Source organism: Ahaetulla prasina, chromosome 1 (genome assembly GCF_028640845.1).
Source record: "Ahaetulla prasina isolate Xishuangbanna chromosome 1, ASM2864084v1, whole genome shotgun sequence".
Classification (NCBI taxonomy): Eukaryota; Metazoa; Chordata; class Lepidosauria; order Squamata; family Colubridae; genus Ahaetulla; species Ahaetulla prasina.
The window spans coordinates 228,973,236-228,986,470 of NC_080539.1; the positions used below are offsets into that span (position 1 = coordinate 228,973,236).

The 13,235-nt window shown below is 36.7% G+C and overlaps 1 protein-coding gene across 1 annotated transcript in view; it reads left to right on the top strand.

The window, feature by feature from the left end:
• The first annotated feature begins 3,066 nt into the window (after positions 1 to 3,066).
• Positions 3,067 to 13,235, top strand: part of NEB (nebulin) — a 223,971-nt gene continuing 213,802 nt past the window's right edge. The window contains exons 1-5 of the mRNA XM_058193019.1: positions 3,067 to 3,133; positions 3,870 to 3,973; positions 5,212 to 5,275; positions 10,196 to 10,234; positions 12,618 to 12,932. Of these exons, the coding sequence (XP_058049002.1) occupies positions 5,240 to 5,275; positions 10,196 to 10,234; positions 12,618 to 12,932 (390 nt within the window). The 5' untranslated portion in view covers positions 3,067 to 3,133; positions 3,870 to 3,973; positions 5,212 to 5,239. The remainder of the gene's footprint in view (positions 3,134 to 3,869; positions 3,974 to 5,211; positions 5,276 to 10,195; positions 10,235 to 12,617; positions 12,933 to 13,235) is intronic.

Genomic DNA, 13,235 nt, shown 5'->3' on the forward strand with positions numbered 1-13,235 from the left:
AATTTGGAAACTGGATTCATCATTTCAAAATCAATGATGAAGTCATCATTCCCACATCCTTATGATTCATGATAAACTATGGGGGGATCGTTCAGCATCTGTCTTGAAGTGTCATAAAAGTACTGGGATGTCTCATCTTTGTAATCAATCCCGTCTCAAGATTATACACAAGGTACTGTTTTTAAAACTGATGTCAAGAAAGAGGTCATGTAGTCATTAACTAGCAGGCATAGTTTAAAATAAACAAATGAAAGAAAAACTTAAACACTAGCTTACAGTATACACATATGATGGCATTCAGCTATCAAGATATAATCAATGTGCAATGAAATAGCCTATGGCTTGATTAAAAGTGATGTGAAGGGAATAGAGGCTACTGGTAGATAAAGATCACCTTGGAATCTCCTTCACACTAAGCCATAATAATGTCACTTTGATTTTGGCAATCTATACCTTAGTAACGTACATAAGCCCAGTTCATATGTATGGCCTTGTGCTTCAACCTGTAACCACCAGTGGTGGTATTCAGCTGCTTCTATCTGGTTTGGGCAAACGGGTAGCGGTGGCTGCGGGAGGCTCCGCCCAACCATTTGGATGTCATCACGTCCCATTTTTGACGCTCTGTGCATGTGTGAAGGTGGTGCGTGTGAGCAAAGCGAGCAAGCACGCTCACTCACATTTGCAAACTGGTAACGAAGATAAGTGAATACCATCCCTAGTAACCACTATATTTGGCAGTATTCTAGGGGAAAAAATTCAGGCCTGACATGAAAACATAGATAACCTTTTGTTCAACTGAGAAGACAATTAGCCAAATCAATAAATGTAAAGCAGGAATGTCTTAGAACTAGAATAAGTAGCATTTTTATGGACAAGCCCATGGTTGCAGGAGGTATGAAGGTGATGATGAGATAATAATAATAATAACAACAGAGTTGGAAGGGACCTTGGAGGTCTTCTAGTCCAACCTCCTGCCCAGGCAGGAAACCCTACACCATCTCAGACAGATGGTTATCCAACATTTTCTTAAAAATTTTCAGTGTTGGAGGACTTACAACTTCTGCAGGCAAGTTGTTCCACTGATTAATTGCTCATTAAATAATCGTTCCACTTATTAATCATCATTAAAGGTTATGATGATGATGACAGTTATATAACATAGAACATGGAATCACTGTCTTCCACTTTGCATCTACAATCTACATCCCAGTCCCAGAAGACTTTGAGATCCAGCAATTATTTTAACTCCCCCCCTCTTTTGGAATGATTTATATTAAAAGAACAAAGAAACAGAGAACCACAAAGTCAATGCATGGAATTACTAAATATTTTCATTTATTTATTTATCCAATTTATATGGCCATACATCTCAAAGAATCATTCTGGGCAGCAAATAGAACTAAAATAGAATAAAAGCAATAGCAAACACTACAAAAATTAAAATACAAGTAGCCAAGAAACAATAACCCAATCATTAACACAACCAGCCCCCTGCAGATACCTGGGGTCCCAAGCTTGGGCACGGAACTGGATATTTAAGGCCTTATGAAAAGCCGGCAAGGTCAGTGCCATCCGGATCTCCAGAAGAAGAATGTTCTATAAGGTGGGTCAACCATTGGAAAAGGCATGTCTTCTATGCCCCATCAACTGTTCTTGAGAATACCCATTTTGTCATTTTTTTCTGAATGCTATAACACAGAACATAGGATCCCTGTCTTCCACTTTGCATCTACAACCTATGTTCCAATTCTAAAAGACTTGAGACCTGGCAAAATTGGAAGGGCTGGATAGAGAAAAGACACCAAGACCTCACTTCTGATTATATAAAGCAGGGGTCACCAACCTTTCGGACCTCAGGGATCACTAAATTCATAATTTTAAATCCCACGGACCACTAATATGATCTGCCTAATGACTGGCTGTGTGGGCGTGGCTAGGTGGTTATGTGACTGGGTGGGCATGGCCAACTCAATATCACTCACGTCAAGGGGCACCTCGCCAGCCTCTAATCACCCTTCCCAGCCACTCCTCTGACCGAGAAGGAGGCTCAATAGAAGCACCTCACTGGGGACTATGAGCATAGGCTTTCCAAGCAAAGGGAAAACCTGCAGGAGTGCAAGGCCAGGTACAGGTGCCTGGAGGCTCAGTGGGCTGAGATAGTCAGCCAGTTCCAGGCCATAATGCAGTCCCACTGGAACAAGGTCCTCTGGCTCTTCGCCACCAGCAGCACTTCCCTCCAGCCTATGCCCAAAGCCCAGCACCAGAAGGCTGAAGCAGACCCCAAGTTGGAATTTCTATCCCCCTCTGACCCACACAAAAAGACCCAAAGGGGGAGACTCTGCAGCAAAACAAACATTCATTGCATATATCTGTCCCAGGGGCCGTGGTTTGAGGACCCCTGAATTAGTGCAATATAAAAAATGCAAATAATTTTTCTGCGGATCACCAAAATTTTCTCGCAGATCACCAATGGTCCACGGACCACCAATTGGTGACTGCCGATCTAAAGCATGGGTGTGTCCAACCTTGGCACTTTTAAGACTAGTGGACTTCAACTCCCAGAATTCCCCAGCCAGCATGGGGAATTCTAGGAGTTGAAGTGCACAGGTCTTAACTTTGCCAAGTCTGGACACCCCTGATCTAAACATTTATCCTCCCCGTCTTTGATGAAAGGCTATGGTAAATCATCTCAAGTTCAGAAACCATAGATCTTCTGGGAGAGTGGGATGAGAAAAAAAAACCCCTTCCATTGGCCTATTGTTTTAACTTCATTGTAATTAACAACCTTAGTAGTGGTTTGTATTCCACATGTCTTTGTGAATAACAGTTGAATCGTTTATAAGGGACTGATGCTCTTGCTATGTTTTGATTGAGTTTAAAAAAACAAAGCAATGGTTTGTATGAGCTACTTTGCTTTGCTTGGAGGGTTTACCGAACAGGTGGTCCTCCAAAGGGTCACCATGTATATTTAGTATCTGAAACTTGAGCACGCCTGATCTGATTGGCTCCCCCCAACCACATGATGGTTTAGGAGCTGATGCATCAGACTAACATTGCTTTTGCCCAGCTTGTCTCAGGAGGGAGGACAGTCAGAGAGGCTTTGCTCCTAAGGAAATTTATTTAAATATAACTGGTAAGCTTGTGCCTTTTGTTCTTTTTTTAAAAAAAAGTCAGATTGGAGTTTGTTTGCTACCAAATGATTATTTGTTTGTGGGTTTTTTTGTTTGTTTGTTTGTTTGCAGACTTTATGGCCTGAGGGATTTGTGTTGTTTTTTTTGCTATTTTACAAATTTTAACACACTTTTTTTTTCAGCATCAAAGTAATCCCGTTTGGGAAGAGATCAGTCCTGAGTTTGGTGTGGTTTTAAAGGCAGAGGAGAGTTAGCCTCTGTCGTTTGGAAACATTTTGCACATGGAGATCAATGGCTCCGTTGGCTAAGCCTCTCTTGAGGTCTCTCTCTCTCTCTCAACTTTAGGACTTGTCCCATTCCCTCGGTGAAACAAACATTTTCATCCTTTGATTTTTATATATCACCTTGATTGAACAGGATTGGCATTAGGAAAAGGCAGCATTCAAAGGGCCTATATTTAACCTACAGCACTGGAGTGCCACTTGCCTCAGAAGGAATGGCAGTTCAGCTAACTAGACAAAACCAGCCAATCGCTCTGGGGTATTGGCTTACAGAGCAAATATTTTTGTACTAGGAAGCAGCTGTTCTAAGCCTTCATCTCCTTCCCTGCACCAGAAAAGAGGGATCTGCAACCTCTCACAGCAGGCTCATCATTCCAGTGCATTAATTCATTCCAAGGCATTCATTCATTCATCGCTTCTCTGCCATCTAAATAACCAGAGTCTTGATCTTTTCTAGGACTGAAGTTGGAGAAATACGTCAAGCACCCCCCAGAAGCAAAGCAAGAGAGCATCCCCGGAGATCAATGGTGGGACGAGAGAAATTAACTTCATTAAGTTAAGGTCATTTGAACAATATTTGTATGATTTAATAGTTTGTGGTTGTTTATATATGACCCCAAGGTTATTGGTTTACATAGAGTAATGTTACATTGGCCCACAGGCATTGTGGCAGGATCTGCCCAGCTAAATTTCTAGGTTAAGAAAGTCTTCATGGAGGTGACCTAGCAAGTTGCTTTTTTGTGTAACACAATTAAAGTGGACATTTCTCCAGTTTTTGCCCATGCCATAGCCAGCGCACCTTGCTGCAATGCTATTGTTCTAATGCTACCATATTGGCTCAATATTTGGCACTCCTTATCCTAAGCATTAATTTCTAGCTGCTGGTAAACATATTTAGGTTCTTCTAGTTGCAGTTCACAATCAAACTGTACGTGAATTTCCATTCAAGAAATATTAATGGGGCGCTATTAATTTTGGTTGGTTGGTTTTGGTTGGTGCTGGCTGAGAATTGTCAAATTATTCATCTCTCTGTAGATGTTTTTACATAAATTCTCAGTACACATTGCACAGCCTTGTGATTGTTATATATTCCATTTAACTTACTCTGTTGAGCTAGGAAGAGACTTCATGATATTATCTAATTTTTCACTACAAGTACGTCACTCAAGAGAGTTGATAGATACGATAATCTATGTTTGTTCCTTGCCTGCATCCTAAACAGTTCTATTAAGCAGAATTGCTATATTTATGCTCATAAAGGACAATAACAGTGCAATTTGTTTTGGGGTGGTTCCCCCCCCCAAAAAAATTTAACTTGCTAAAATATGGAAGGAGGCCAATGTCTCCATAATAATTAAAAAACCCTGCCTTTTTCCTCTGTATATGAGATGTTGGGGAGAAATACAACTTACGAAGGGATAATGGCAATCTGATGCTAAACATCTCAAGCTAAATGGTATCCCTTTATATATATCTTTAGAAAGTTGAAACGTTTGATAATATTTTTGGTTTATTAATATTTTGATGTTTTATGAACAATATTTTATAAATATCAAACTTTATAAATATTAAATATTTTAATATTTAATATTTGGCCTATGTTGTTGAATAAATTACAGCTTCATGTCTGTCTCTTTCTCTGTATGTCTCTCTCTCTGTGTGTGTGTGTCTCTCTCTCTCTGTGTAAAAAAGGCATTCTTACAATATTTTTATAATGCATAGAGATACTAGCTTTGATAAGTGAGCTACATTGCCTTCATCATGCTGATATTTATCTATCTGACTTGCTTTGTGACCAGTGAGTAGGTGGACAGGCTTTCCGCAAAGATGGCAGATGAAGATGATTATGATGAGGTTGTGGAGGTAAGACTTAAATGTTTGATTTACTGCCTTGAGCTATGCAGATGAGTTTTTTTATTTCAAAGAAACGGCAAATAATGGCAGGTCAGAAACTTGAGATGGTTGCTTCAGAAGTGAGTGTGTCTCCAAATGCAGAGCTGGTGACCGGAGAGTTATAAAAATTGATATATTCTAAATGGCCTCCAGCAGCTGTCAGGTACTCCCAGAGAAGGCCTAGGACATGAGGTTGAAAGAGTGCATGATGACAGTAAATGCCTGTGATGCCCTTTCTTTCCTCATCTTCCTGCAGATTTAGTCTTTTTTTAAAAAAAAAAATAATAATAGAAAAATACAGCATAAATGATGCTGATAATGTTAACATTCATATGGACATTTAAAATGCTTGTAATTCTATCTAGCAACAACTTACTGGCTTACATAGGACCTGTGTGAAAAGTCGTGGGTACATTTCCTTGCCAGGCTCCATTTTACCAGTTCTGTGTGTGGCTTCTGCAAGCCTTGGGTTGTAATTCCAGATGCACGTTGATTATCAATTTGAATGTGTTGCACAAGTGTTTGCCACTCTTGGATCACATTACATCCTACTAAAGTAAAACTCTTTAATATTTCTGATGACCAGCATCACAATCAAGGAAATGTTTTCAACTTTTTTTTTATTGCAGAAATCTTCTTCTTCTCCTTCTCCTCTTCTTCCTCCTCTCTTCTCCCCTCTTCTCTTTCTTCCATCTTCTTCCCATCTCATGCCTGTCTGATAGCCATGCCCATTGTCTTATCATTGTCTGTCTCTTAGTAGACTAATAGTGTTTTTTATCTTTCATATTATCATTTCAGTTTTATATTGTTGCATTGTCTCTTCAAGATGTCTGTCTTTTTCCTCTTGTCTCTTGGGGTATTTGTAGCAGGTGTAAAAAAAAAGGCTGCAACTTCTTCTAATCTTAGTTTCAAGCAAGATAACTTTTTTCAGAACCATAGCACATCATTTTCCTGGTTTTCTCCAATTGATCCTTTCCCCTCATGCTTTAATTTTGTGTGAACCAGAATTAAATGTGCAAAGCATTACAGAGAAAAATAAGTTTTTATTTATAAAGAGACAAATTTATATTTTAAAGGGCTTGCAGTTGAGTCCTCTTAAAAGTAGCTTATGCTTTTCATTTTGGACATTGATTTGGATTGTTTAGTACAGAATACTTAAGTGAGAAGTAGGCTCTATTTTTGCTTGGTATGATGGCCACATTGCCGATCTTAAGTTGGTCAGTAGGTCACATGAGAAAAAAATGGTGCTTTCATGTATCTTCCATGCTGGGATGAATATTCTTTCTCTCTCTCTCTCACACACACACACACACACACAAACACAGAGACACACACAGATATCCACATATATTTTGTATGTATGTAATCTGACATAGAATTAATAAACAGAAATAGCAATGCATTTATTTAGGCAAATGAATGCACACATTCTCTTCCATCTCCTCCCACAAATTTTCCTTTATATCTATGGAGGTTCTCAGGCATCCAGGTCATGGTTGTCCGAAAGCTGCTTTTTCAAAAGGTGACTGGACTTTGTTTTTCCTTGGACATTTTGCTTCTTATCCAAGAAATCAGTACTGGAATTGATGTCAGAACTGAAGAAGCTTCTTGGATGAGAAGAGAAATATCTTCAAGGAAAAACAAAGTCCAGTTGCCTTTTGAAAAAGCACTTCTGGGATTTTCCTGTATGCTTGTGGTAGTGCTTTAGCAGGTATATGCATGCCATTAGTTGTACAAGCACCAGTCTAAGTGGTGCATAGTGAAAAAAAATAGGAGGACCATTATCTCCTGATATTCTTCTCATAAAAAGACCCAATTATATATAAAGCTTGAAATAAACAGTGTCTTGACAGTTATCTATAGAAGCATAAATCATCTGCAAACAGTGGCAGTGAATCAGGCTCCATTGAAGGGTGCCAGTATCTGTGGAGGCTTCTTGTTAATGTGATTCATGGAAACAGAAAAGAGCCTTAGTGCACAAAGTCTGAGAATTTAGTCAATGTTGTAGATCCTATTAAATTGAGCACAATAAATCTTTTAATACCCAAAATGCATGAAATCCAGTAGAATTTATTGGTGGAATATGGGCTTAAAAATCTACGCCGATCAATAAAATGAATCTGATAAGGTCAAACAGTAAAAGGAAGACATGGAAATAAATCATATTGGGTCCTACATGGACAGCATTAGCATCTTCTACATCTCCATTTTTCAAGACTTTTCAGTGTACAGGAGAAATCATTCTAACCAAATGCATTAAATAATTTTTGGTGAATTAAGCTTGCTCTTGTGGTGAAGAATGCTGTTTCAAAGTAAAATGCACTTTGAAGATATTGCTAATGTAAGGCTTGATTTGATGCTCTGCAAAGTTAGGCTAAAATTAGCGGTTGCTATAGTATTAGTGAAAAAGAATTTGAGGAAATAATTTGGAACTATCTTTAACATTAAACATTAAACTTCTAATAATGATGCACGTTCAATCTTATTATCAAACACAATTCTGTGCCATTTCTGCTTCTTCTTTATTTACCATGACTCATATTCAAGAAGGTCCCCCTATGAAATTAGTCTAATATATTTCACTGGTACTATAAAGATTCAAAGATTACTGACAACAGAGCTTTTCACAAGAGTTTGTACTGGTGTAATGTACAACCAATGGAGTATTATTAGCAAAAGGATTTGTCCCATTTTTTTTAGGTTGGCTGATTTGCAGAAACATTTTTATTGACATAGCTGGTCTTAATACATTCATTTCTTTTAGATTTGCCCTGAACATCTGCTTAAATTTGATGAAGTTTCTAGGCAATATTTCAAAAAGAAAGCCACTTAAAGAAGATGCAGCGGAGTTCCTTCTTGAACAAGAGAATATTTCAGATATTGTTCATTTCATTATGAATCTTAAAGGATGATAATGTCACTTTCTTTCCTATGTTGAAATCAGCATAGTGATTTAAGGTGATCAATTGGATTAAAAAAAATCTTCTGAAGCACTGCAGTCATCAATCCCTCTTTACAATTGTCTTCCACATCTAAGTTCTTTGTTTCTTGCACTTCTATCTTGTTTTCTTTGGAAGATCAATGGAAATGAATATTATTTGTACTTTTCTGGAAGCTGGATTGTTCCATAGGCATCAAAGGTTTTTTTTTTTAATGAATTTGAGTTCAGACAGGATATTGAACTTTATCTTACTTATGACACTGAGAAGCAGTATTTCAACCCTGATACAATAGCAACTTCTTCCTCTCTCTCTCTCTTAGTAGTAACAAGACCCAATTCAAAACATGAAAATAACCTAGAAGGAAAAAAACCAACAGTTGTAAGATATAATCTAATCTAATATAGTCTATTAAACGTGACTTAGTATCCATGTGTGAGACCTATAGATATGCACAATATAATTATGTCAGTTGTGCTAACACACAGAATTAAATCAATTTATCAAATATAGCAGACAGGCAGAAAAATTAAGATATTCAATTCCTTGTGGCTTGTAGGAGATTAGATACAAGTGACTGATAGCTTGTATTCCATTTGGTCGATCACACAACATTGTGCATCAGTATCAGATGTTTGTTTCCCCCTTCAGATAGAAGATTGTTTTAGATTGCTGAGCAGTGGAAGCCAATAAGATTTTTTTTTGTCCAGTAATTCTTGTTCAGGCATGGTTTCTCCTTAAATTCAATGCCTTCTTCCTTGAAGTTAAATATGATAATTCACCCTGAAGCATAAACAGTCCTGAGAGATCAGAGAGAAATTCTGTAAGATTATTGGCTATGTTTCAGTTCTGGCTTGAATCATTTCAAACAAAATTTGAGTCATCCATTTGAATCATCTCACTGCAGCTTTGCACAGCCTAATTAAGAAATATATTTTTAAAAATGTAATGTGCAACTGTCATTTTAATAAAATATGATCATGTTTTGACACATCATTTGCCCTTTTATGAAAGCCTTTCTTTTACAAGAGCTGTCAGGTAGCAAACTTAAATGAATAGTCCACGGTAGATGTTCCTAGGACATTTAATATTTCCTTTAAAAAGAATTCAGAGGTGAATAAAATCTTTTTTCCTGTGAAAGAATCACTTAGTTCTCTTACAATGCCCTTTTCACAAGAAAACAATTAAATGCAAGATTGTCAGTGAGTGATTGCAGATGTATCACTTGGGAAATATTGTGGGTTTAACTGCTCTCTGCATTGGTATTTGAATTATCTTTTGGATTAACTCCCCTTCCTTAATAACCAAAATGGTACCTATAATTTGTTTCCCTATGACTATCATTAAGTGTTGTAAGTGTTGTACCTTGATGAAGGTATCTTTTCTTTTATGTACACTGAGAGCGAATGCACCAAGACAAATTCCTTGTGTGTCCAATCACACTTGACCAATAAAATTCTGTTCTATTCTATTCTATTCTATAATGAAAGGGTGGTGTTTGATCATGATTTGAAGTTATGGCTAATGATGTGGTGAACTCAGGTATCCTGTTCTCTCGCCACTGAGTCATGACTTTTAAAAGGTTATTGTATGAACAAGCCAATGGGTGTCCAAAATTCCTTAAGTGCAAGCAGGAGATTGAAGTCTTGGAATTCTTGAATTGGATTTAATACAACATTTAAAAAGCTATGTTCTTACGATACAAGGAAAAATAACTTTTTAAACAGTATTAAGTATTATGAGCGATTGGCAGCCACAAATCCGCTGGTATTTATGGAACAAAATGCCTGTGGATCTTACCAGCAGCTAAATCTTGGAGCGCTTTCTATGGAATATCTTTATCAATCACTTCATTCTTCAGACTGAGATTTTGTTCTTTGCCTCAAGAGAAACACATATGTTTTTATGGATGACCTTGTGAAAAATAATGAGGTTTCTTCTTTGTTTATAGTACTACATAGAAGAGGAGGTCGAGGGTGAACCAGGCGAGGTAAAAGCCTCTGATTTATGCACAAATGTCTGATTTTGTGGAATTTAATGCTTCTTAAGCATTTTGTGTGTATGTGTATAATATAAAATAATTTAATAGATTTTTTTTTACATACTTGAGTAATCTGATAATAACCTCTGGGAAGAACAAAGTCAACCAACAACTTATATAACAGAATAATGATCTTGCTTTGATTGTCTTTTGCTAATGCAATGGTGGGCAACTTTTTGATGCTAAGGGCCGGACATACAGATTTTGTGGTTAGGAGGTGCAGTAGATGATAACACCTGAACCTAGGTCTACTCTACACTAATGGAATAATCTCTTTCAATGACAGGAGAGACTCTGGTTCCCCAGTAGAGAAAAATGTAGCTTAGGGTAACAAGGTTAAATAGCTTTCTGCCTGCATGATTCCTACATTCTTTTTTTTTTGACGAAGATGTAGGAGAAAGGACAAATAAATGAAAATTCCATTTTTTCCCCTCCAGCAAGAGTTGGAGCCTTGTTTTAGTTAATGTATTATTGCTCAGCCTTACTTTTATTTGCCTAAATTTGCAGCAGGCTTTAATTGCACTGAACTTTTTTCCTTGTCCATATGCTCAATGGTTTGTAAAGTACCAATTGAGAGGTTTTAAAAACACTTCATTTTCTTCTGGGAGATGCAGATGTATAGTGATGCCTGCATCCTAGTGAAATGGATGAGTAATTTTTGATTGGCTTGAACTGTATGATTAGCCTAAAAACATATATACCTCTGCTGAGCTCTTGAAATCTTGGCCATCTACCAGAAAGTAAAGGAAAAAACAGTATTTCTTAGAGATTGCTAAATGAAAGTGAAAACTTGAAAACTCAGCGAAGAAGAAAGAGAGTAAATATGTATGTGCAGAATATTTCTTCCTGCAAGCTTCTGTTAGTGTGTTTCCATTCATTTGTCTGATGTAAATTCACTTTGGAATGTCCAATGTCATTTTTTTGTTTTTGTTTCTTGTTCAAGTTGCATAACATATTCACATGTTGTTCAACTTCTTCATCTTTGAAACAAGATTTTTTTTCTCAGGGTTATGTTTTCATAAATGTCACTACCAACCTGAAGATAAATACTGTAACATTATTTTACTCTAAACATTTGTTGTTTATTCCTCCTGGCAATTCTTTTAATATACTTTTTTTAAATTAGAAGTCTTGCATTGTTTATGATAGCAGCATGGCTATAAATATTAGAAGCACTATCCTTTTCCAGGTTTCAGAATTACTTAGGAGGATCCTAGAATCTTGCAGATTAGGGTACAGATTTCTATAGAATTCTCTAGAATTCTCTAGAAATCAGGCTGATGCAGGACAGAGGAGACAAAGTTATTCCTTCATTAAGAACATTAGTTTTTGTGTCGATGGAGAAAAACAGTTGCATGATTCTGAATCTATGTGGTTTATTTGTGTGTACCTCACTTTAGGGGAATAGTTCATAAGATAACCTTTGCGCATACATTCAGAAAATATAAAAAGAGAGAGGCTTATTATTTGCATAGACTAATTCTCTTATATATTTTGGAATAATCTCATTAATATCAATGAGGTTAAAGCAAAGGAAGAATTTGTCTTGTTTTGACAATATATATTGTCAAAATTAAAACTGATGTGAGTGAGAATGATGGTGAGGAAAATCCTTGTAAAATGCAAAAGACTTGGTTGAATTCCTTTATGTAGAAAACAAATATTTCATTTTATAGAAATAAATTAAATGATATGTGCACATTATAAAGCACTTTTCAAATTCAAGGGAAACTTGATTGGGGACGAGGGGAAAAGTTGTCTGATACCCCACTCCACCCGTCTGTTTCTTTTTTTGAAACATAACTCATGGCTGATTCAATTCAGAAAAATAGATGTAACATGTCATAAGGACCTTCCTGAATTCAAGAATATCAGGATATGATACTCTTGAATACAATATGGTAATTGTATGACCACTCCTGGGTACTGGTCATACAGATCAAACAAACATAGTCTCTACACTATTCCATTGTTACCTGTCCAGAGATTTAATTTTTGGAATTTTCTGCCTTCTCTATTTATCTTGAGAATAGGTGAAGACTCAACTCAAATGGGTAATTTTATACATTGCACAGCCATATGAAATGATGTATGGTGAAAAAAGCCATCCAAATAAATCATTCATATAATCTATTGTTGGGCGTAGATTGCTAACTTTGAAAATCCTTTGGAAATTGCCAAAGAAGGTGTATCTGTATCTCAGTTGTGCTGATTTTAAAAAAAAGATTATCAGGAATATAGACAATTGTAACTCCAAAAATATCAACTAAAAAGGCTCTAAAACTAGTGCTGAGTCGGGAGATAAATTTGAAACATCTTTCCATGTTCTTAGGTGATTACTGAGTACACTGAGACTACATACAGCACTGGCTCCGCACCGTACACAGTAACAACAAGACATACTTCAGAAACAAGCAGGCATCCTTCAGAAACAAGAAGGCATCCTTCAGAAATAAGAACACATACTTATGAAACAACCACAACGCATACTTTGGATAGTACAACACAACCTCCGGAAGTCACAGACACTTCTCACAAGGCCTCCCAACCTGTCAGAAAAAAAGTTGTACGGAAAAAAGTGGACACATCTAAGTTTCGGACACCTTACTTGGATCACAGTTCAAAAATGCAAAAGCTCTTCAGCGATGTAAGTCAGAAATTTGCATCTTCTCACATTCAAAGCAGTTTAATGCTACTTTAATGAGTTTCAGCCAATTTTTAAAAAGATCCTTGTGAAAAAAATATTTATTTTATACATGTGTACTTTTTCAATGTATCAGAAACTGAGAACAGTATGTAACAATATGTAAAAGCAAAAAGTTGAGGTTGGAGTATATTTATCTTGAATGGTTCTAGGAAGAGTTGGAAGTCAGTACTCCTTTTTCTTTCTTTTTCTCTTTTCTTCCCTTGTATTTCACACCTTTTTCTCTTTTCTTCCCTTGTATTTCAC